At 38.2% G+C, this 26,163-nt stretch overlaps 1 protein-coding gene and 1 long non-coding RNA gene across 2 annotated transcripts in view; one reads left to right on the top strand and one right to left on the bottom strand.

Moving 5' to 3' along the window:
* LOC110679649 overlaps positions 1 to 26,163 on the bottom strand; it is a 396,178-nt gene that overhangs the window by 140,248 nt on the left and 229,767 nt on the right. The gene's annotated exons all lie outside the window — the stretch shown is intronic.
* LOC5567872 (apyrase) lies at positions 16,799 to 18,759 on the top strand. The gene is made up of 3 exons (XM_001651853.2): positions 16,799 to 18,056; positions 18,136 to 18,463; positions 18,519 to 18,759. The coding sequence occupies exons 1-3, from the start codon at positions 16,814 to 16,816 to the stop codon at positions 18,664 to 18,666; spliced, it is 1,719 nt and encodes a 572-aa protein (XP_001651903.1). The 5' UTR covers positions 16,799 to 16,813; the 3' UTR covers positions 18,667 to 18,759.

Genomic DNA, 26,163 nt, shown 5'->3' with positions numbered 1-26,163 from the left:
ACAGTGGACTCCACTTAAAATTAATTGATGAAATTTTTGACTAAACTTCCATAACAATTCATTAATATATTCGTCAACGAACTATTGAATAAGTTTATGGTAACTCGTTGAAAACAACTCCTGGATATCAGGGCGAAACTTTCAAAAATTTTTGGAGAAATTCCTAGATGATTACCAACCATTTCCTGAAGGAAGAGCAAATCTAGAAGAACTAATAAAAGAATCTTTGGAAAAATTTCTGGGGGAATGCTTAGACACTTTACTAGAGTGTCCATCCCGGGACATCCCGGGACAAGAAATCCCGGGATTTGACAAATTTCGGGATTTCCCGTTTCCCGGGATTTTATTTCTGACATCCCGGGAATCCCGGGATTCCCGAAATGTACGTAGAATTTGATGAAAACCACTAAATTTCAATGAACAACAATGACATTTTTCCTCCCTATCAACCTTATTTGATAAAGTAGTAAAGCATAGTGGAAAAAAGAATAAACGAATAATTTACCAACGTAACGAACACATATTTTTATTTGTCTAATTGCAAAGTTTTAATGCTTTTCTTTCAAACATTAGCCGTTTTTATTAGCCTATGCTGAGATAAAAAATTGAAGTACACCTAAACTGCCGCCAATCGCAAGTCAGTATCATCTGTAAGAAGTAGGCATTGCAAAAATTAACTGAGAAGTTTTCAATCTCGTTTTCCATACAAATATTCAAAAAATTCCAGGAGATTGGAACATGTTTCGATCTCAATGAAACTTTTCCAAACTTTTTCAAGAAAAATATAAAGATGACCAAATAACGATTCATTTTTGTGTTACACGATGCGAAAATCTGCAGTGGGACTAACTTGCGCTTACTTTTCATTATGGGACAATTTGACTTGGTGTTTTTCTCAATTTTACTGAACAAAAAGTGATATCTCGTTAGTGCAGCTAAAAGATCATTAGAAGATATAGTAAAAACTGATATCAACTCAATTTCGACCAAAATGCAGATGGGACTGACTTGCGATTTATGGCAGTAAACTTCAGTCAATAAATTTCAGTAATTAACTTTTAGCATGATCTACAACACCTTCAATGATCTGAGTGCTTCGTGAAGCCCAAGCAGGACAGTTCGGTTTTGCGTCGTCCGATTGATTTTTCTGACGGATTCGCGCGTATTTTCGTTGCTGGATTTTTGTTTTCCCTGTTTTGGAGCGCCTTGCTGGGTAGTGCTTCGTGAAGCCCAAGCAGGACAGTTCGGTTTTGCGTCGTCCGATTGATTTTTCTGACGGATTCGCGCGTATTTTCGTTGCCGGAGAATTTTTTTTCCACTGTTTTGGAGCGTCTTGCTGGGTAGTGCTTTGTGAAGCCCAAGCAGGACAGTTCGGTTTTGCGTCGTCCGATTGATTTTTCTGACGGATTCGCGCGTATTTTCGTTGCCGGAGAATTTTTTTTCCACTGTTTTGGAGCGTCTTGCTGGGTAGTGCTTTGTGAAGCCCAAGCAGGACAGTTCGGTTTTGCGTCGTCCGATTGATTTTTCTGACGGATTCGCGCGTATTTTCGTTGCCGGAGAATTTTTTTTCTCCTGTTTTGGAGCGTCTTGCTGGGTAGTGCTTCGTGAAGCCCAAGCAGGACAGTTCGGTTTTGCGTCGTCCGATTGATTTTTCTGACGGATTCGCGCGTATTTTCGTTGCCGGAGAATTTTTTTTCCACTGTTTTGGAGCGTCTTGCTGGGTAGTGCTTTGTGAAGCCCAAGCAGGACAGTTCGGTTTTGCGTCGTCCGATTGATTTTTCTGACGGATTCGCGCGTATTTTCGTTGCCGGAGAATTTTTTTTTTTCCACTGTTTTGGAGCGTCTTGCTGGGTAGTGCTTTGTGAAGCCCAAGCAGGACAGTTCGGTTTTGCGTCGTCCGATTGATTTTTCTGACGGATTCGCGCGTATTTTCGTTGCCGGAGAATTTTTTTTCCACTGTTTTGGAGCGTCTTGCTGGGTAGTGCTTTGTGAAGCCCAAGCAGGACAGTTCGGTTTTGCGTCGTCCGATTGATTTTTCTGACGGATTCGCGCGTATTTTCGTTGCCGGAGAATTTTTTTTCTCCTGTTTTGGAGCGTCTTGCTGGGTAGTGCTTCGTGAAGCCCAAGCAGGACAGTTCGGTTTTGCGTCGTCCGATTGATTTTTCTGACGGATTCGCGCGTATTTTCGTTGCCGGAGAATTTTTTTTCCCCTGTTTTGGAGCGTCTTGCTGGGTAGTGCTTCGTGAAGCCCAAGCAGGACAGTTCGGTTTTGCGTCGTCCGATTGATTTTTCTGACGGATTCGCGCGTATTTTCGTTGCTGGATTTTTGTTTTCCCTGTTTTGGAGCGCCTTGCTGGGTAGTGCTTCGTGAAGCCCAAGCAGGACAGTTCGGTTTTGCGTCGTCCGATTGATTTTTCTGACGGATTCGCGCGTATTTTCGTTGCCGGAGAATTTTTTTTCCCCTGTTTTGGAGCGTCTTGCTGGGTAGTGCTTTGTGAAGCCCAAGCAGGACAGTTCGGTTTTGCGTCGTCCGATTGATTTTTCTGACGGATTCGCGCGTATTTTCGTTGCTGGATTTTTGTTTTCCCTGTTTTGGAGCGCCTTGCTGGGTAGTGCTTCGTGAAGCCCAAGCAGGACAGTTCGGTTTTGCGTCGTCCGATTGATTTTTCTGACGGATTCGCGCGTATTTTCGTTGCCGGAGAATTTTTTTTCTCCTGTTTTGGAGCGTCTTGCTGGGTAGTGCTTCGTGAAGCCCAAGCAGGACAGTTCGGTTTTGCGTCGTCCGATTGATTTTTCTGACGGATTCGCGCGTATTTTCGTTGCCGGAGAATTTTTTTTTCCACTGTTTTGGAGCGTCTTGCTGGGTAGTGCTTTGTGAAGCCCAAGCAGGACAGTTCGGTTTTGCGTCGTCTGATTGATTTTGCTGACGGATTCGCGCGTATTTTCGTTGCCGGAGAATTTTTTCCCCTGTTTTGGAGCGCCTTGCTGGGTAGTGCTTTGTGAAGCCCAAGCAGGACAGTTCGGTTTTGCGTCGTCTGATTGATTTTTCTGACGGATTCGCGCGTATTTTCGTTGCTGGATTTTTGTTTTCCCTGTTTTGGAGCGCCTTGCTGGGTAGTGCTTTGTGAAGCCCAAGCAGGACAGTTCGGTTTTGCGTCGTCCGATTGATTTTTCTGACGGATTCGCGCGTATTTTCGTTGCCGGAGAATTTTTTTTCTCCTGTTTTGGAGCGTCTTGCTGGGTAGTGCTTCGTGAAGCCCAAGCAGGACAGTTCGGTTTTGCGTCGTCCGATTGATTTTTCTGACGGATTCGCGCGTATTTTCGTTGCCGGAGAATTTTTTTTTCCACTGTTTTGGAGCGTCTTGCTGGGTAGTGCTTTGTGAAGCCCAAGCAGGACAGTTCGGTTTTGCGTCGTCTGATTGATTTTGCTGACGGATTCGCGCGTATTTTCGTTGCCGGAGAATTTTTTCCCCTGTTTTGGAGCGTCTTGCTGGGTAGTGCTTTGTGAAGCCCAAGCAGGACAGTTCGGTTTTGCGTCGTCCGATTGATTTTTCTGACGGATTCGCGCGTATTTTCGTTGCCGGAGAATTTTTTTTCTCCTGTTTTGGAGCGTCTTGCTGGGTAGTGCTTCGTGAAGCCCAAGCAGGACAGTTCGGTTTTGCGTCGTCCGATTGATTTTTCTGACGGATTCGCGCGTATTTTCGTTGCCGGAGAATTTTTTTTTCCACTGTTTTGGAGCGTCTTGCTGGGTAGTGCTTTGTGAAGCCCAAGCAGGACAGTTCGGTTTTGCGTCGTCTGATTGATTTTGCTGACGGATTCGCGCGTATTTTCGTTGCCGGAGAATTTTTTCCCCTGTTTTGGAGCGTCTTGCTGGGTAGTGCTTTGTGAAGCCCAAGCAGGACAGTTCGGTTTTGCGTCGTCCGATTGATTTTTCTGACCGATTCGCGCGTATTTTCGTTGCCGGAGAATTTTTTCCCCTGTTTTGCAGTAGTGTGTGATCCTTTGACTGCGACGCTTGCTCCTGCGGGGCGGGTGATGCGGTCAGGATCGAACGTGTTATGCGTGGAGTGCAGTGAAAAAGTGTATAGTATTTTACGGAAACCCCAGTGCGGCGACGGAGAAAAACTGCTTCACATCCTGGTAAAATCGTTCTTTATTATTGTTTACTTTACTCACTTATTACCAATTCAAACTAAATACGTGCCAGGGTCGAAAATATAATTTTCGATTCGGGAAGTGTAAAAACATTGCATATATCCATTTGATATCTGGATGTTTTTATGCGGGGCTTACTGTAAATAAAAATGACCTCAGAATGTGTGTGTATTTACTGCCATTCTTGAAATGGGTCGTTGGAATTTCAGTAGAGCTATCACCTTTCATCTCCTGGGCTAAAATTGTCTGCAGATATAAAGATATCGAAGGGTATCATTAAATACATGCATACAATTTTCTTCCATAAAAGCACTGCCGGCCAGTGGGAGATGGATTGTATCACACACACACACACACACATCTACAACACCTTCAATGATCTTTAATCGTTTCTTTTGTTCTAAAGTTCTTATGACTTTTCAAATGTTTCAAGCAAATTGCTTTGAAATTGTTACTTAAAAATCCATAGCATGCCCGTAATTAGTCAAGTTGAGTTTTGATTTTTGTTAGGTTACTTTATTTAGAAAGTCATATCTGAAATGTGATTTGCTATAATTAACATATTATTTTGAAATGTAACATTATCTGTTTATTTCACTGAAAAAATATTGTATTGTTAAATTTGTACTTCCATTTCAACCGATATGCTAGTTTTATTAAAAATTTGATAAATCCCGGGATCCCGGGATTTCCCGAGACGAGCATAGATTTTTGTCCCGAATCCCGGGACGAGCAAAATAGCCGGGAAATGGACACTCTACACTTTACTGAAGGAATTCATAGAAGTGTTTATAGATGAATATCTGAGCAATTCTCGCTGAAACCAGGCCGCCATCGGCACCCATCGTTAGAATTCCAATTTTATGTCACTGATCGCTAGTTTTCGATAAAACTTAAGGGTGGTCCTTTCTGTGGTCCCTCGTACGCCAGCTAGCTGAACAGTTTGCGAAAAAGCCCATTTTTTGATAAATCTTGGGTACTTCTTCACGGGATATGTCTCATATTTCGCTTGGAACACATAGCAAACTTAGTGGCATCGTATAGAGAAAGGATATAGCTTTCATTTGAAGTCAAACAGAAAATTGACGGCCATTTTTAATTTTGTTAGAAAAATCAATTTTTCACCATTAGCGCACCGCTAGTTTTGAATTCTGAGATCACCATCAGAAAGCTGAGGAAAAATTGCGTAAGATAGGCTAAAAAAACTAGGTGAGCAATGGTATTTACCCTATCAAATGAACGATTTTCTAAATCATGTTATACGATTTTGACGTATATGGCGAGTGCAATCAATACAAACATCATTTTTTGTACAACAAAGAAACAAGTTTTCAACCTTTGGTGTTTTATTCGAGTCGAGTAAAGAATAAGAATATTATTTTTAGTGAAAAAATCTGGCGGCCATCTTGGATTTTGACGCCATCTTGATTTTAGGTAGTAGAATTAATTTTTCACCTTGATAGCACTCAGCATGTCGAATTTAGAGGCTACCAATAAAAAAGTTTACGTATACTCTTCTTATTATTATTCTTCATTTTACTGACGTTACGTCCCTACTGGAACCGAGCCTGATACTCAGCTTTATGAGTTATAAATCCAGGTTATTAAACAGAAATTTTCTTTTTTATTGCGATTTCTGACAACAGAATAATTCTTCGACATATCTTTGAATTCAGTTATAATGAATAAATAAAAACCGTCAAAAAACATTGATTGTATTAAACAAACATTTTTTCACCCTATACATTGTTGTTCATTGTATGAATTTTATAGATTGCGTGTCGGGACATTAGAATGCCTTGTGGTAATATCTGTAGTTCTAACGTAAAACATTGACAAAATTGCATTAATTTATAATGAAAGTCTTAAATTTTGAAGCAAAAAACATCCTTGATTTTCTAAGCCATAAAGTATCGTTTTTAGTACCGCCCAACTTGCATGTGAAAAATAGCGAAATTGAATGATGAGAAGCAGATTTTGTTCTTATGTGGACGTAATGCCGAAACGCAGGTGTATAATTTCGAGGTTAGAAAAACTGATGGCCTTCTTGGCTTAAGAAGCCATCTTGGTTTTTAGCAGTTGCATGATTTACCATCTCAGTGCTCATCATGTTGAATTATATGGCCTCCGTTGAAAAAAAAAACAATCAGATTCTACCTTTCTTATCTTATCTCAGCTGTTCAACTGATTGTTCATTTGTATCAATGGTCTTAGACCAAATAAATGAAAGAAATAATGCTCTTTTACAACTCGAAGATATGCAGAAGAATCATTCAGGTAGCAAATAAGCGTTAAAAAATCCTATTTGATAATTTGTTTTTAAAATTTGTTAAGCTGAAGGGCTGGCTCTGTTCCAGTAGGGACGTAACGTGAGGAAAAAGAAGAATAATTGTAACGGTAGCATTAAAATTCAACATGTTGAGTGCTAACAAGGTGAAAACTCATTCTACTACTTAAAACCAAGATGGCGTCAAAATCCAAGATGGCCGCCAGATTTTTTCACTCAAATTAATACTCCTATTCTTCATCTGTCTCAAATAATACACCAACGATTGAAAACTTGTTTCTTTGTTGTACAAAAAATTATGTTTGCATTGATTGCACTCGCCATATTCGTCAAAATAGTAGAACATGATTTAGAAAATCGTTCATATCATAGGGCAAATACCTTTGCTCACCTAGTTTTTGTAGCCTATCTTACGCAATTTTTCCTCAGCTTTCTGATGGTGATCTCAGAATTCAAAACTAGCGGTGCGCTAATGGTGAAAAATCGATTTTTCTAACAAAATTCAAAATGGCGGCCAAATTCAAAATGGCCGTCAATTTTCTGTTTGACTTCAAATGAAAGCTATATCCTTTCTCTATACGATGTCACTAAGTTTGCTATGTGTTCCAAGCGAAATATGAGACATATCCCGTGAATAAATACTCAAGATTTATCAAAACATGAGCTTTTTCGCAAACTGTTCAGCTAGCTGGCGTACGAGGGGTCCACCAATTTGAGAAAACAAAAAGGACCACCCTTAAGTTTTATCGAAAACTAGCGATCAGTGACATAAAATTGGAATTCTAACGATGGTTGCCGATGGCGGCCTGGTTTCAGCGAGAATTGCTCATCTGGAGGAATACCTAGGGACCCAAGTAACATTAGTAGCTGAACAATAGTTTGTTAAACTGGAATAAGCTTAAAAAAGGTATATTCAACTCTTATTCAGCAAAAATGTTTGTTGGAGATATTCCGCGCGTTCCAGGTCTTATCAAGGCATGTTTAACCGAATTTTCCATTTGCGAAAAAAAACTTAAAAGGAACTAAGAGTGATTTCTTTCTCAGTTGATCTGTATGCGTTACATTAAGCTGAAAGTGGAACTCATTCAAGAATGAAGGATCAATTGGTGAGCTCGTTTCATGCTTTTATTTCAAATTTGTAAAATATATATGACTGTTCATTCAGTCATTGCAAATGAAGGACGTAAATATAATTTTTCAACAAACTATGAATGGTTCTTCACTGTGAATTTCAGCATAAACTCTTGTTCATGAAATATTTATGTTCCACTTTTTTCAAAACACCGATTTTTTGTATTTAAAAAACCTTGGACTAAAATGTTCTTCAAATAGCAAATGGTACACACTAACATTGCTTCTCTCAATCCCAACTGACTACAAGGACGTGGCCGGCGTCGTTATCGACTTTATATAAATACAGGCACTGAATTATGCACACTGAAGAAGTTATGGCCAATCCCAGCCAAATTTCAGTTAATTCCACAGCGTGACAAAAATGACATATGCGTGTCTCAGAGATCAAATTCTGAATCTGATGCCGTTCTCAGAAATGTTCAATATCTTTCGTTTCTCTTATATGGCTAAATGCAATGCTTTTCAAAACCATTAAAACATAACTTTTGAGCATCAGAAATATTATGAACATTGTTGATAAGTAGTGTGATACACATATAGTTTGAATTCTGTGGTAAATTAGTCATATAAATAGCCGTACAAGCTGGCAAACTTGCATGCAAGTTTGCGTATTTTCAACAGCCAATATCTCAAAAACTAGACGGCAATGGATTCAGCAGCCCTTAGTTAAGTAAATAGTGGTATTTTGTGGTATTTTGATGCTTGAGGCAAAATCGTGTTCCACAGTGTTCTTTGTGCATCTTCACTGACTTCGGTCAATTATGGAATATTGAATATTTTGCACCCTATCGGACGCGACGTTTTGTAATCGTCGCCGGTGAAACCGTCGCCAAAATCGTCGCCAGCCAAGCAACTGCTGTGAATTTGACGTTTCACCAGTCTTACCAACACAATGGCAAATCACATCCTTTGATTCATTTTCTGACATTTGATGTTTCACCAGTCTTGTCAACACAAAGGCAAATCACCTCCTTTGATTGGTTTGCTGGCGACGATTTGTCCAGTCTGTTCGAAAGTTGGCGGCGCGTTTCGTTGCGAATGAAACAGACAATAGTAGCCAATGATATGTGTAGTCAGTGTAAGCTAAGCTAAGCTTAGTAATTTATGACTTCATTCACTATTAGTTAGCGGTGACATTGCTCTAACGGTATTGGTCGGTAATGGAATCTTGATACAACGTTTGCAATTTGATTCGTTATAAAATGTAACGTTATATCAAATAAAGACTGTATATCTACGTCTGTTATTTTTGGCTGCATTTCATCATTTTCAAATAATGTTTGTCCGCTTCACCCGTGATTCCCCCTGCCAATACGATTGTGATGCTTAGTAGGTCTGAGCGGAACCATAACACCGTGGAACACAAACAAGCAGCAGAGCCAGAGTAAGCAAATGCGAGCGTGCGTTCGGGACATAACAGCAGTGGCGGCTCGAAAGTTATGTCGGTTGAAGGGTTGCGAAAACGGTGTGAGTCAAGTGAGTGGAAAAGTTTTCCTACTCGGCTGTTAGGTGTAGGAGCGCTGCCAACAAAAAGGGCCAAAGTCACACAGTGGCAAGTGACGACACTTGGTACTTCGAGTGTTCTTAGTAGCTGGTTGTATTTTGGGACCCGCATTTTTCAACACGAAAAAACATTTGAAGGATAATTTGAATGTACTTTGACTTTCTTTCTATGTCTTTATAAGGAATTTGAGAAGTTTCAGATAGACATGCTAAAGTTTTCAAAGTAAGAGATGGTCTAAAAAAACAAAATTAGTATTATCTATTAGAATCTTAAGGAATTTTCTTGGTAATCGTATGAAGGAATTGCAGACAGTTTTTCAATATTTATTATCGATCGCGCATCTAGAGCGTTTAAGGGAGAAATGTTCATGATTTTTTGACGGAATTACTGTAAGATTTTGTTCACAGGGTTCGAATACGTAACAGAGCATCGGAATGTTAATAAGATAGTTGTTCTGATGATAGATTTATATATGTTTGTTTGCTGCCAACCTTCGTAATACTCTAGCATTTGGAAATCAAAATATCTAATATTTCTACAAACGTACCATCACTCTATCCGAATTTGACGCCTCAGTTATCTCTACGTTGCAAAAATCCCAGAAGTCAATCATTCTTTTTACACCTTTCTACTCCAGGTACTTCAAACATTACGTTACATTTTTTATATGGGAGATTCTCTGATTTGTGCAAATGTTAATACCCATGTTTCTTGCAGCGTAGTGTAATTTGTGTACATCATGCAAGAAAACCAGATGGAAAGCGACCTAAACGATTCGCAAACCCAAACCATACCAGACCGCATCTATTGAAAGAGGTTCTAGCTGATGTAGGAAAGGGACCAGAACCAATATTTGCCCAACGCTTCGGTGTTTTATTGGTTTTCATTCGTTCACTTACAGGAAAATCTCTTTGCAGGTCGGGTTTCGATCTAATGGTCGCAATTCTTCCCCACCTGTGCTAACTCTGATTATTTTTTTTTGTTTCGTACGATGATCAGAATTGAGGCTCCCTCATCAACAGCATCAAATCGGATTAGTTTGATTCGTCAGAGGCCAGAACTCCTGGGTAGGGAGAGCCAGATAGTCGTAGCGGTAAATGTGCAGTTATTCAACAAGACCAAGCTGAGGGTCATGGGTTTGAAACCCATCAGTCGAGGTTTTTTTTCGTGAAGAAAATTTTCTCGAATTTCCAGGACACAGAATATCTTCGTACCTGCCACACGATATACATACCCGACCAGACGGAAGAAACAAGATTATAGCAGAATGTGTTCCCCTGATATGATTTTTTTATATCACCAGTTGTTATAAAACATGTACCGTTAGTAGTTAAAATAACAAAAATTCTAACAAAATTTGCACCAAATTAAACTAAAATATAACAAACCCTGTTACAATTATATCAAAATTATTACAGAATGTGTTGCAAGGATGTTACAAAATAACAAAATTATTGCAAACTGTGTTACTGTTTATGACATCGGATGTTATTTGCAACAAACTTATAAATGCGATGTCAAATATATAACAAATTTTGTTATAAATTTGTTACTAAAAATATAACAAGTTGAGAACAAAGCCATTTTGATAACAAAATTTTATCAACTTCTGTTATTTTTAACAGCTGCTGATAGAAATGTGTTATAATCTTGTTATTTGGTTCTGGTCGGGTAAGCAAAGATGGTTAAATGGCAAAGAAAAATCTCAGTTAATAACTGTGAAAGTGCTCATTAGAATAATTAACTATGCAGCAGGCTCTGTCCAAGTTGCGATGTAACGCCAAAAAGAAAAAGAAGAACCCCAGGGTAAGTCGAAGTAACCGATTCTCCGAAAGGCGAAGGAAAAAGTTTACTGGTCGAAGATGATGTGTAGCAGTTCACCAGGACCAGTCGGAAGGTCTTTCTATTACTCCTGAGGGAAAACTAGTGAGAAGCATACGGAAACATTGTGTGTTTGTCGGTATGTGGGTAATTTTGCGAATGGAAGAGTCTGACTTTTACGCATCAATGAACGGTGTGAAAGAAAATCACCTCTACTCTTTTGCACAAGTGAGATAATGAAACTCCGAGACGAACGTGTGAAGTGAAAACGAATGAGGACGCTGTGTCAATTATCCTAGAGGCAGATTACTTGAAAAAAATAGGATGGTATCAAGTCTCCCCTTTTGATGCAATTGACGAATCTCCTCCTATAATATTTAAATGCTTTAAATAATTGCTGGAATACGAATATTTCACTATTTTCTCTTAGATTATCCAATGAACGATATAGAAGCTTCAATCACTACCACTTTAAGAATATCCCAATTCCGATTTCAAAAACAAAACGCATCAACCCAATCGCTTGACGATGAAAACCCAAAATTGGTGAAAATTAATTCGTTTCGCTAGCTTCATCCCATCCCATCCCACCGAGGTGATTTGTGTGCGTGAAAATTATAATCATCGCGTCACCATCCTTGTTCGTTCTCGTGCTCGTCCTCGTCAGGCCGGAGCGTTATACGTCAGCAGAAGCCGCAACAACCAATTCGCGCGTGACTGCACGAGAAGAAAGCGAATCCAATTTGGGCACCCGGCCACGAAAATAATAAAAAAGCGATTGATGCCTATCTATCCGCGTGGCGCACAGTGGTAGAGTCAATAGGCAAAAATCTAAAAAAAATTGTTTTATTTTTCATTCCTAAACATTTTTTAAAGATTCATATTCAGATTTTGTAATTAAAAAATTCAGATTTAGATTAGAAATTCCGATCATAAGATTCAGATTCAGAGATTCGAAGAATCAGAGAATCAGAGAATCAGAGAATCAGAGAATCAGAGAATCAGAGAATCAGAGAATCAGAGAATCAGAGAATCAGAGAATCAGAGAATCAGAGAATCAGAGAATCAGAGAATCAGAGAATCAGAGAATCAGAGAATCAGAGAATCAGAGAATCAGAGAATCAGAGAATCAGAGAATCAGAGAATCAGAGAATCAGAGAATCAGAGAATCAGAGAATCAGAGAATCAGAGAATCAGAGAATCAGAGAATCAGAGAATCAGAGAATCAGAGAATCAGAGAATCAGAGAATCAGAGAATCAGAGAATCAGAGAATCAGAGAATCAGAGAATCAGAGAATCAGAGAATCAGAGAATCAGAGAATCAGAGAATCAGAGAATCAGAGAATCAGAGAATCAGAGAATCAGAGAATCAGAGAATCAGAGAATCAGAGAATCAGAGAATCAGAGAATCAGAGAATCAGAGAATCAGAGAATCAGAGAATCAGAGAATCAGAGAATCAGAGAATCAGAGAATCAGAGAATCAGAGAATCAGAGAATCAGAGAATCAGAGAATCAGAGAATCAGAGAATCAGAGAATCAGAGAATCAGAGAATCAGAGAATCAGAGAATCAGAGAATCAGAGAATCAGAGAATCAGAGAATCAGAGAATCAGAGAATCAGAGAATCAGAGAATCAGAGAATCAGAGAATCAGAGAATCAGAGAAGAGAATCAGAGAATCAGAGAATCAGAGAATCAGAGAATCAGAGAATCAGAGAATCAGAGAATCAGAGAATCAGCAAATCAAAGAATCAGAGAATCAGAGAATCAGAGAATTAGAGATTCAGAGAATCAAAGAATCAGAGAATCAGAGAATCAGATAATCAGAGAATCAGAGAATCAGAGAATCAGAGAATCAGAGAATCAGAGAATCAGAGAATCAGAGAATCAGAGAATCAGAGAATCAGAGAATCGGAGAATCAGAGAATCAGAGAATCAGAGAATCAGAGAATCAGAGAATCAGAGAATCAGAGAATCAGAGAATCAGAGAATCAGAGAATCAGAGAATCAGAGAAACAGAGAATCAGAGAATCAGAGAATCATAGAATCAGAGAATTAGAGAATCAGAGAATCAGAGAATCAGAGAATCAGAGAATCAGAGAATCAGAGAATCAGAGAATCAGAGAATCAGAGAATCAGAGAATCAGAGAATCATAGAATCAGAGAATCAGAGAATCAGATATTTAGAGATTCAGAGATTCAAGGATTCAGTTTCAGAGATTCAGATTCAGATATTCGAATTTTGAGATTCAGTTTCAGAGATTAAACTATTCAGATTCAGAGATTCAGAGATTCAAATCAGAGATTCAGAGATTCTGAAATATAGAGATTCAGAGATTCAGAGATTCAGAAATTCAGTGATTAGAAATTCAGTGATTAAGAGATTCAGATTCAGAGACTTAGAGTTTCAGAGATTTAGAGATTCAGAGATTGAAGCTTTCAGTTTCAGAGATTCAGATTCAGAGATAAAAATTCAGAGATTCAGATTCAGAGATTCAGATTCAGAGATTCAGATTCAGAGATTCAGATTCAGAGATTCAGATTCAGAGATTCAGATTCAGAGATTCAGATTCAGAGATTCAGATTCAGAGATTCAGATTCAGAGATTCAGATTCAGAGATTCAGATTCAGAGATTCAGATTCAGAGATTCAGATTCAGAGATTCAGATTCAGAGATTCAGATTCAAGGATTCAGATTCAGAGATTCAGATTCAGAGATTCAGATTCAGAGATTCAGAGATTCAGAGATTCAGAAATTTAGAGATTCAGAGATTCAGAGATTCAGAGATTCAGAAATTCAGTGATTAAGAGATTCAGAGATTCAGAGATTCAGAGACTCAGAGATTCAGAGATTCAGAGATTCAGAGACTCAGAGATTCAGAGAATTAGAGATTCAGAGATTCAAGGATTCAGTTTCAGAGATTCAGATTCAGATACTCAAATTTTGAGATTCAGATTCAGAGAATAAACTATTCAGATTCAGAGATTCAGAGATTAAGATTCCGAGATTCAAATTCAGAGATTCAGATTCAGAGATTCAGATTCAGAGATTCAGATTCAGATATTCAGATTCAGAGATTCAGATTCAGAGATTCAGAGATTCAGAAATTTAGAGATTCAGACATTCAGAGATTCAGAGATTCAGAAATTCAGTGATTAAGAGATTCAGAGATTCAGAGATTCAGAGACTCAGAGATTCAGAGATTCAGAGATTCAGAGATTCAGAGATTCAGAGACTCAGAGATTCAGAGAATTAGAGATTCAGAGATTCAAGGATTCAGTTTCAGAGATTCAGATTCAGATATTCGAATTTTGAGATTCAGATTCAGAGAATAAACTATTCAGATTCAGAGATTCAGAGATTCAGATTCCGAGATTCAAATTCAGAGATTCAGATTCAGAGATTCAGAGATTCAGATTCCGAGATTCAAATTCAGAGATTCAGATTCAGATATTCAGATTCAGAGATTCAGAGATTCAAATTCAGAGATTCAGATTCAGAGATTCAGATTCAGAGATTCAGGTTCAGAGATTCAGATTCAGAGATTCAGATGCAGAAATTCAGATTCAGAAATTCAGATTCAGAAATTCAGATTCAGAGATTCAGATTCAGTGATTTAGATGCACAGATTCACGGATTTAGATTCAGAGATTTAGATTCAGAGATTCAGAGATTCAGACTAAGATATTTAGATGCAGAGATCCAGTCCCAGAGATTCAGATTTATAGATTCAGATTCAGAGAATCTTATTCAGAGGTACGAATTCTGCGATTCGGATTCAATGATTCAACGATTCAGATTCAGAGATTCAATGATTCAGAGATTTTGCGATGCAGTTTCAGACATTCAAAATCAGAGATTTAGATTCAGATATTCAGATTCACAGATAAAGATTCAGAGATTCAGATTCAGAGATTCAGATTCAGAGATTAAGATTCAGTGATTCAGACTCAGAGAATCAGATTCAGATATTTGAATTCTTAGATTAAGATTCAGAGATTCAGAGATCCAGAGGTTCAATGATTCAGAGATTCAGAGATTCACCTTTAGAAAATCAGATTTAGAGATTCATAATCAGAGAATCAGATTCAGAGATTCTATTTCAGAGACTTGTAGATTCTGATTCTTTACCAAAGTTTCTAATAATATATTCCGACCACTTCGTACTACAAATGAAACCACTGAGCACTGCGGCGTTCAACTCAGCAATGCGGCCGATTGATTCGCTTCTGGGTTTTCGGGAGAGGGAGCCACAGTCAGGGGTGGTGATTATGATGATGATTATTATTATTTTTTTCACCCCAGCGTGAAAAATTCTCCAACGAACTGCGCGAGCGGTTTCCATTTTTCCGACCGGAACCCATCGATATGGATAGGACTGGGCCGAGTCCATTTGGTTTATTTAGATTGATTTGTGAATTTCCTTTGTGCCGCTACTGCTTGCAAGCGGCTAATCCGGGGTTGCCTAGAAAAATCTAATTATGAGTGGACCGTGAGTTGCTGTTGGACCAGAGCAGAAACGGAAGCCGTTGAGGTTTTACAAGATTTAACGCTCCGAAGGGTTGGGTTCACTTTGATCCGCATTTTCCGCGGATGAGAAGAGAAATTGAACCGGAAGCTGTGAGAAGGGGAGTCAAGTTGAAGTGTTTGGAGGAATGAGCGTTTAAGCGAAAGATTCAAATGCTATAAAAGTAATGGCCTCTTCCTCCACATCCTCATCAGCATGTGCGGTATATGTTGCACTCCCATCCAACCGCTAGCACATTCGGGGTGAGGAAATTATTTAAATTTGATTACACACTAACAACAGTTTGCAAGTTTCCTCGTTCCCAGTCAGGAACCGTTAATACCTTCACAGGGATCACACTTCCGCAAACTTTACACGTTTGTCTCGGGAGTCACGATTATGGTCTTTGGCAGCCAACGAGGGGAAAATAGTTTGGCCGGTAGGTGTCTTAAGATTAAGTAGGCAAATGTAATTTAAAACTCGGGGCCCCTCCGAAAGATGTTGAAAACTTGGTGGGCAACGAGCAGTTGAGTGCTAAATACCGGGTGAAATGATGGCAGCAGTTTATAATCCCGGCAAGTGTATTAAATTTATTGCCGTCTTAATGTTTGTCACAGGAATGCGGATAAATTTCGGCAGTAATCACTTCTGGTAGTACCTTACTCCTCCTTCGAAGAAGTCCAATAGAGAAATTCGAGGGAGGCAATAATTTAACGGAGATACATGCATGAAACTGAATCTCTAATGTTGAATCTTTGAATCTGAATATCCGAAACTGAATCTCTGAATCTGAATAAATGGTACTCAATTTTTAAATTTGAATGTACTAATTTAATTTTTTTTAATTTATGCGCACAAATTCCTGAGTTGAAGTGTTCTTGACAAACTCACTCGTATAATATGTTGAAGTAATCGCGTGCGTATGACGCAATTTTCAGAATTATATCACCAATGGATGAAAAACAATTTCCCTATTTGTCCTTCCATAAGAAAATGTCGACGAGGCATAATGGAAAGATTGAACTCGTATGCAGTGCTCGGGAAGGTTATAAATATGATAATTATCTTGCTATTGCCAATGCCAATTCCATCTCTAGGTGGCAAGGAAGGCAAGATGCAAGGAAAGAGATGCCTGGTGGAAGCTGGAATTATGATAACCTAAATATTGAGGTTGCATGATTCAATTTCCTGGAATTATTCTTTCATTTGGAGAAATATTTGCGGAATAAGAATTCTATTAAGTTGGAATTATTTCGCAAATTGGCTCCTCATCTACGAGACCAATATATGTCATTTGTCCCATGATGAATGCGTGGAATCAGTGTCATGATTGATTTCGCCAAGAAAATAAACGTTGCTTACTGGCGCAACTGGATAAACAGAGTTATTCAAATAGCATCGAGATATGATCGACCAATGTGCTTGTTCGCATCAGTTATCTGCTGCTCTTTCAACGGAAGATATGTTACGTACGTCCTCTATCGTTTTCCTCACTTGTTGCCTTACGTTCCTCATTGAAGGATCAAGTTTCAAGCTGAAAATCATCCATTTCAACGACATTCACGCACGATTTGACGAAGTGACGAATAGCTCCTCTCCATGTTCCGGAAATGGCGAAACTTGTGTCGCTGGCATTGCACGATTGGTAACGACGATCGAAAAGTTGAGAAAGCAAAATGAAAATCATTTGGTTCTGAATGCGGGAGATGTCTTTCAAGGAACCATTTGGTACACCTTGCTGAAATGGAACGTCAGCCAGCAGTTCATGAACATGGTCAAAGCGGACGCCATGACGTTGGGTAATCACGAGTTTGACGATTCTTTTCCGGTTTTGATCCCTTTTCTGGAGAATACAAAAAATGTGACACCTGTGGTAGTATCGAACTTGGTCTTTCCAAAGCAGCTTAGTAGAGATGTAACTAAATTTCGCTCTTTGATCAAAGAAGATCCGCTGGTTCTAACGGTTGGCGGTCAATCAATTGGAATCATAGGAGTGATATTCGACGAAACAGATAAAATAGGCAATTCCGATCCGTTAAAGTTCAAAAGCAGCATCGAAACAGTACGGATTGCAGCTAAACAGTTGAAAAGCAAAGGGGTCAATATAATAATCGTTCTGTCTCATTGTGGGGTTTTCGATGATAAGAAGATTGCCGAACAGGCAGGCGAAGACATAGACATCATAGTAGGCGGTCATACGCATACGCTACTCTACAATGGCGATCCCCCATCCAAGCATGCCGCTTTGGACAAATATCCGATCGTGGTCGAAACCGGAAACAACCATAAAGTGCTGATTGTGCAGGCTTTTTGCCATGGACACTACGTGGGAAATATCGACTTGACTTTCGATGATGAAGGGGAGATCACTGCTTTCGAAGGGCAACCGATATACCAAGAGAATAGGATAGAGAAGAACGCCTTGGTTGAGGCGCGAGTGCGTGAGTTGAGGAAGGATGTTGAAGTCAAATCTTTGGTCAAAGTAGGTGAATCGAAGCTTGAGCTGAGCAACGATTGCCGGTTGAAGGATTGTACATTTGGGAGCGTTCTTGCCGACGCATATGTCTGGCACTTCAGAAGTAGATCTAATGCTCCTATGATAGCGATGATTCATCCAGGGAATTTTCGAATTTCTTTAGCTGCAGGAGGTTAGTGAGCAGTGACATTTTTTCACAATGTTGATCTACACAAGGGTTGACGATTGTTATGAAACTTCTTCTATTTCAGCAATTACAAGGGGTCAAATTCTCACTGCTTTACCGTTCAACTCAAACGCCAACCGAGTTACTGTTCTTGGTTCCACAATCAAGAAAGCTATCGAGTTTGGTACCTCAATCAATCCACGAAGGTGCTCCTTCAATGCGTTGCAAACGGCCGGCATCAAAATAGACGTGGACTATGGGAAACCAGTCGGGAATCGAACGGTGATCCTGCTAAAAACTGGTGGCAAATACAAGCGGTTGGTCGAATCGAAGAAATATGACATTCTGGTTAACTCCTATGTGTTCAAAGGGGGTGATGGATTTGATATGTTCAAACATCTTGCAGTTAAAGGGTTTGTGGATTGATAAAGCACATTAAGTTGTCAACTAATCAGCAATTTATTGCAGACGGGCACCATTCGATGCGGAACTTCTGGAGCAGTACATCGTGGCTCGTAAAGGAATACAAAAATCCGGGCTTCTTCAGTCTCGAATGAATGTGTCGCATGTGGAAAAAGCATTGAGCGAAGTTAAAAGCTGCAAACAATCTAGATGAGGTGGAAATTTAAATAACATTTGATAATACATTGTTATGGAAATAATCGTAGAGATTAATGCTACACATGAATTATACTTGAATGTCTAAAAACTGTTTTCGTCATTCACCTTCATAATATAATCGGGTCATGAAAAAAGGTTAGGATGCTCTTGGAATCCATCAAAACCTCCGGTGTCAGGAAAAGATATCATACAGAACTTCATTCAAAGGTCTCACGAAGTATCCACAACTGATACACGGATTGTGCCAAAAATGGTTTTGAAACTCCTCAGGTTTATTTCAGTTTCTTTACAAACTCTTCAAACGAAACTAGAACACAGTGGAGTGAGACACTCTTCTAGTTTTAAAATCTGTGTTGATATTGATCATTGGTCATCCGGATCCGGAGATTTTCCAAAATTTCTTGGGGGACCGACGCGTAACCAAAACCTCTCGTAAGGCTTCATATTTTTATCGTTTTGGAATATTCACTGTTGTGAAATAATTAAACAACTTGGTGCAGCCATCTTTGAATACTGAGCATTTAGGTTTCTGCTACCACACAGGCCAAATAAAAATCTGGAAAACTTCAAAAAAGCAACATATTGTAATTTTTAGAGATCTCCAAGAATACTTAACCGATTTCTATGATTTTTAAGAGTAACTCCCTATTATCTGGCATTGTATAGTCCACATTATATTTTTTTGATACATTGACCAAAAACTAAACGACCGTCAAAGACATTTTTGTGGAGCATGTCGGTCCCTCAAAGAATATCTAAAGATCTTCGAAACCAGCTCACTGATGACTAATATCGGCACAAATCCCTAAACAAGACGAGTTTTTTAAGAACTTGTGAAAAAATGGAGCTATAATATTAAAAACCAAAAAAATAACGATTTTACCGTAAAAATGTTGGTAGAGGTTTTAATTCGAGGTCACTGAATCCATAGTCGTCGTTTAATAAAATATCCAAGCACGTCTTTTAATGCGTATTTTCAGACTGTATTGGACCATGAGCGGCAATGTGTCGCTAGTTGTAGCAGTTTGATAAATAACAGTTGCAAACTAGAGCCCCAAAGAAAGGCCAATGATAAAACCCGTTATTCTCGCTTATTTACCGTTGCACAATGGTCCGAATCGACAATTTAACCGGAAAAAAAAGTGTGCGATGGTAGACGTTCGATGTTTTCAGAAAAGTTATTCGTAATTGAGTTTTGCATCTTGTAAAAAAAAAGTTTAATAGGATGGCCGTTACATAAGTTAAAATTAGGACTCAAACTTTTTTGTTTGATGAAATTTGTGCCTGTTGTGGTATACCCGTGTCTTTTGTTTAGTGCATGTCATTCTACTCCATTACTGTTAAGAAATAATTTAATAGTCATTTTTTATACAATTTTAATTCTTCACCATTCTTCAGCATAGAGCCTCTTTAATAAGAGATACCGCTATTTATACGTTTTGGAGAAAACATTTTGTCACCATTAAACTCTCAAAAGCGCGCTCTTAATCAGGTTTGGCCACTATGCTGGTTGAATGCTACCGATTTTGACCCTGCATCGGTACTCTAGAGTATCAAATTATTACTTCTACTTATAAGTTTCCAAGTCGTTTTTTGTAATTGTGAACAAGTTCCATCGCATTAGACATTTTGATTCCTTGAAACAAGAAGCTTATTTTAAAAGGTAGGAGGTCTGCTACTCCACTGATTCGGAATCGTTTACCTCCTAGATGTCCAAAAATAAGCACTTGATCTCGGAAAGAACTTGTCTCATAATTTGAAACCAGCCTCAGATGCTGATTGAGTCATTTTTAACCCTTCGCCTTCCATATCATCTAGGACAATTAGGTGGGTCTTAGTGACTTGTTACTCTCTTATACTCTTCCGACCATAACTTATCAGTATTAACAAGAACAGATACAACAAGAGTACAATATGGTAGATCTTACCTCGTAACGCACCTCGAAAAGGTGATATACCCGCGTCACGGGAAAGTTTTAACGTAGGGTGGACTCAAAAAATCAGTTATTTTGGTCTAACTTTTTTATACATTCGACTGGGCTCTTGCTTCAAAAAATCGTTTCTGGCTTGCAGTCTTATCAAGGGCTCACGAATTTATTTTCTTGGCTCTAACGTTTCGATCCGGTAATTTTTGTAAATTAAGAAAATTCACTTCAAAAACCACTTCAAAAACTCAAAATTCGTCTGTAACACACAAGATTTTAATGTTAACGGCGTGCTGCTTTCAGCAAAGTTGTAGGTTTTTGCTAGATCTACAACTTTTTCATATCGAAATATAAGGAGAAATGTGAAACAAAAAATGTAGAACTTTTAATACATTTTATTATTAGTTAATACAAAATTATTCAAGCAGTATCAATTTAATTGTACTTTTATTCTATCAATAATGTTCCAAACATGCACACTTTTTGATAAACTTGGCTTCTTCAATGATGTTAGATTGAAGACAGCAGCTGCTACTTGAGCACTTCCATGATTCACTTTGGTATGTGGGGATTTTCTAGGCTGAATTGTCTGAAACTTTGTAACGAGAAGCACTTCAATACGACACATATTGCGTCCGAATATGAGCCTAGTAGCTTTAAAAAAACCGCAATGCCGAAGTGAATCAAAAGTGCCAAGAATAGGATCCGGCTCCCTACTCCTCTAAGTATGCATTCCGGGTTAACTTTGAAAGAAATTATATGAAAACCACTTTCAGAACTGCTTCAAATTTATCTTAAGACTGTTTAAGTCGATTCGTGTAGTAAATTTTCCACAGGATTTCTTAAGAAGTTCTTCAAATATGTCTTTATTGATTTTGGTAGAGTCACATTTCTGTAGTTATCAAGCTAATATTCAAAGAAATTCCTAGAAAGAAGCACCACCAAAATTGGCTTTATTATTTAAACATACAGTGGTCTTCTTGGATTACTTTTGAAAGCTTTATGAAATGGAAGAAATATTAAAAAGTTAGAAATAAAACTTTCCAAATGATTTTTGGAGTTATCATTGAAGACATTGTGCTGAAAATCTCTAGGAAATTTTTGAGGAATTTTTGGAAAAAAATCAAGTTTGGGAAACGATGTTCTAGATGATATAGAGGAACTTCATTTTTGATCTATTAGAGGTACCATAGATATTGAACGAATTCTCCAAAGTGGTAGTGATTGGCCATAAGCACTTGATTATTCATTTACAAGAAACTACCCGACTAGTTGACTTTGGAATGGGAATTTCTAGAAAATGTTTTCTATAGAACAATTAATGATCATGAGTTTGTTACAGGAAAACATTTTTTAACTATATGGGCTCGCCAGACAAGTTTACCCCACCAGAAACCTCCAAAAAAGTTCGCTGAAGAATTTCTCCTGGAAATATCATTAACATCATTCTAGTCTAGATATCAAACAATATTGTCAAAATTTCCAACAGTACTATATGTATTCCTTCTCTAGAAGGAGTCATTTGGAGAGCTGACGTGAGAAATAGTAGCACATGTTTCTAGGTTTTGCAGACGATAACGATGTTTTGGGAATTATTAGTAAGCTGAAGAATCTCTCCAGAGGTTGTTGCTGAGAATATTAAAAATATTATTCTAGTCACTCTTCTATTTCATCAGAAACCAGATATGAGGTGTTTTAAAGAAATCCTTCAAGAAATTTCTCTAGCATTTTATAAGATTTTTAAGTCCATACTTCTAGGAATTCCTTCATTGATTCTTCTAGGTCAGGAATCAATAAAAGCGGTTTGATAGATTAGGAAGTATTGCAAAAAGTTCGAGTGAGATTTGAACATAGGTCTAGAAGTGAGAGCTACGTTCGTTAGGTTTTGATCTCACCACGTTGATGGACAAGCGTGTTATTTGCTTCAACATTTTTGTTGCTTCTTGAAATAAGTTGCTTAACATTCTCACCTTTCAACACGGAACAGTGTTGGAAAATGTGATCGAGTTCACCTACGTCCAATGAATGATTCATAGCTGGAAATTTCGTAGCCCGATAATCATTTATTTTTTGCTGTGCAATCTTTTTGAGAACTCTTAACAAAATGTCTTTTTGAATATCCTTGCCAATTTCGCATAGAAAATTTTGGCAAATTTCAAGAAAATAGCTCTAGATGTTTTCATAGAAAGCTTCCTGGTAAAAATCTTGGTTAGACCATTGTAACGTATAGAGACAATCTCTACAATTATTCCTGAGGCTATTTGTGGAGGTTGTTTTCCGATAGATTAGTAAATTTAACTGACATGGTCTTTGATAGAAACCAGATTCATGTTGAATTTTTGCAGATCTTATGGATTTCTGATGTAACCCATAGAAGTGAGATCTATGACAGACACTTATATTTTTGAAACCGAAATAAAAAAAAATGATCATGAAACATACTCATGATATATCAATTATTAAATGAAAAAAGCTCGAGATATTTCTAATAAAAATTAAATCATAAATTTCATGTTAGTAGCATTGATAGTTATTAAGAACAATGAAATTCAACGAATAGAGTGGGACTCTATTTATACAGGGTCAATAACGGCGCCGGCCACGTCCTTGCAGTCAGGTGGGATTAGGGGAAGGAATGTAAGTGTGAAACCTTTGCTATTTGGAGACTCCACATAGATTACTGGGAAGGATGTTTGTTAATGGGAAGGATCGTTGGGTCACAGGATTCGCTTTGATAAGTGATGAGACCAAGATAAAAAATTATTTGTGAGATATAAACATGTTTACATGTAAATATAATATTTTTATTTGATATAAACAATTTCTATGTAGAGGAAAATTATGCCGACACTTTAGGTGACGAACCATTCAAAGTTTGTTGAACAAATACCTAAATGTAACATCCCTAACACTTTTATTCTTATGCCGACACTTACAGTGGCGAACTATCCAAAGTTTGTTGAATAAAGTGAACCTTTCGCAAGTCTACACTTGTAGTGTCGAACCATTCAAAGTTTATTTTAATTACAAAAATTAAGGTAAAAAGAAAGCGGTGTATTGAAAAAAAAATGTTAAACATAAATAATTCATGAATCAAAGCTTATGTCGACACTCACAGTGACGAATCATCTATAGTTTGTTGAAAAATCATTTTTACGTCCCACCGTTGAAGCGATTAAATGTGCAATCATATATATTCTATAGATTAAAAATAGTAGCATGAAACGAGCTCACCAATTGATCCGTCACCCTTGATTGAGCAGCAACAATCCATTTTCAGCTTCACTCGTTTGCTCGGCTATACAAAAGCACTCAGAGAAAAAAGGCGCGCGACCCGAGAGGGAAAACAACTGACGCACTGCCAAGGAACAAGCGTCAAGATCGAAGGATCAAAAAGAACTAATCGAACGCGGTACTTTTTCACTTTACTCGTACGACGCGCGACATGTTTGATCCTGCCCTCAGAGGTCGGAAGTTCAAACACTACTAACGACCCGCGCACTTTTTCACTTCTAACCAGGTATTGAAAATGCTCAGCTCATGAGCAAAAATCAGTCTATTTTAGGCACACTTGATGATCAGCTAAGGGGTAGGGTGATTTATCAAGCTCGTTGAGCGTTGATGATCATTGATCAAACCCTTTGTGATCTGCACCGATCAGCAACAGCAATCAACTGATCACGGCAGTTATTTGACCGAATTGGAGTGTATTGAGGAATAATGTTTTTCTCGAATAACAGTGGTCTAAAAGTGTATAGGCAGATAAAATGATTTAGATTCAGAGTATGATATTTTTGAGGGCTCATTATATCAGTTTATTGTCCTGAATGCGGCGGACAAATTTGGTTTTGTACGGCAAAACCATTTTGTTTCTGGATGGGGTACCAGTGCCTGAAATTCATTTCAGTTTTTATTTCTTGATGTAATGGTGCAATAGAGGACATGTGTTAAATTAGTGAATACAGCAGTCCTTTTTTGTAAAGAAATACTTGGGCATCTTCTTGGCCAAATTATTTGAAATTTTGCAATAGAAAGTACATCTATACGATCCATCTTGTGGCCCAATAGCTCTCGTAAACCTCCCTGTTGTGCGCTTAAATTTGCATCGTGCAGTAGGAGATGGAGTGCAATTGCATTGAAGGCACTGACTAATATCGATTGATAACCGCTTATTCTAATAATGGTAGGTGCATTCTGTACTGTACACGAAGTCTGGGAAAAAAATATGCTGACCGCAGCACCTGGTTCTGCTGATGGTGGCAGAGGACACGACTGCTCTAGAGTTGAGCTTGTTAATGCCTCTTTTGTTTCCTTACTGATGTGTTCCACAAGACTTTATTATCAAATAGATGGAAATGGATAAGTCAAATATTGGATGGAAAAGTAAGAAAAAAAAAAGCCAAACGTTGAAGATTGAAGCTCTTAAAATTGGTTTTTACAGTGTCATTTGGTTTGCTTTGTTCACACCGTACACTAGTAGTCGTGAGGCTGATATGCTTGGTGTTGGATAACTGTTGCTAAGTGAAATTCCAAGCTCATTGTTTATTTCAACAGTGACCTCTCATGATCACTAACTAGTTTCTGAGTGAGTGGCACAGTTCGCTCACATAATATGGTGGCTTTGATTGCTTGAAGTTCAAGCTCATCAAGCTCGCTCACGTCTTCAATGCCTGCTTCTAACAAGCGACGCGCGACATGTTTGATCCTGCCCTCATCGCTCGCCCCCACAGGAGCAAGCGTCAAGGTTGAAAGATCAAACACTACTCTATGATGCAATATTACATTCAATAGTATGATATCAAGTTGTCAGTGGCCTAAATAGTCGTATGGTAACTATTCAACAAGATCAAGCTGGGGGTCGTAGGTTTGAATCCCTCCGGTCCAGAATCTTTTCGCATTGGAAATTTTGTGAGAGTCCCAGGGCATGAGTAAATAATTTTAGAAGTGCTCATAAAAACACAAAGCTGAGAAGCGGGACCCTTCCGTTGGACCGTAATGCCAGACAGAAAAATATACACTGCGGAACACGTTTTTGTATCAAACACCAAAATACCGTTAATTACTCAGTTATAGGTTGCTGAAACCATTGCCGTTTTCAAAAATATCATAGCACGTCTAGTTTTTGAGATATTGACTATTGAAAATGCCGAATTTGACCATTTCAGCCAACTTGTATGCAAGTTTGCCAGCTTGTATGGCAATTTATTCGAATAATTTGCCACAAAATTCAAAACTTCATAACATCAACAGCTATTATGAACCAAGTTCATAATATTTTCGATGCACAAAACTTATTTTTCTATTGTTTCAAGTAGTATTGTGTTTTGCCATATAAGAGAAACGCAAAATTCTGTGTGGAGACTGCAAGCATGTTGAATAATCGATTTAATCTGAATTTTATCGTGCAAACCTACCCAAATTACATCCGAAATGAAAGTCAAAGTCATATATTGCATGCTCAGTGGATTAGATCAAAAAAAAAGTTTGATAAATCATACTTTAAATTTTATGTAAACATCAATGAAAACAGTGTTTTTTTGGCGACCTGTAGCTAAAAATTGCGACGT

This window comes from Aedes aegypti, chromosome 3, assembly GCF_002204515.2.
Source record: "Aedes aegypti strain LVP_AGWG chromosome 3, AaegL5.0 Primary Assembly, whole genome shotgun sequence".
NCBI lineage: Eukaryota > Metazoa > Arthropoda > Insecta > Diptera > Culicidae > Aedes > Aedes aegypti.
Note: the sequence above shows the minus strand (reverse complement) of the source record. Positions and strands in the feature narration are given on the sequence as shown.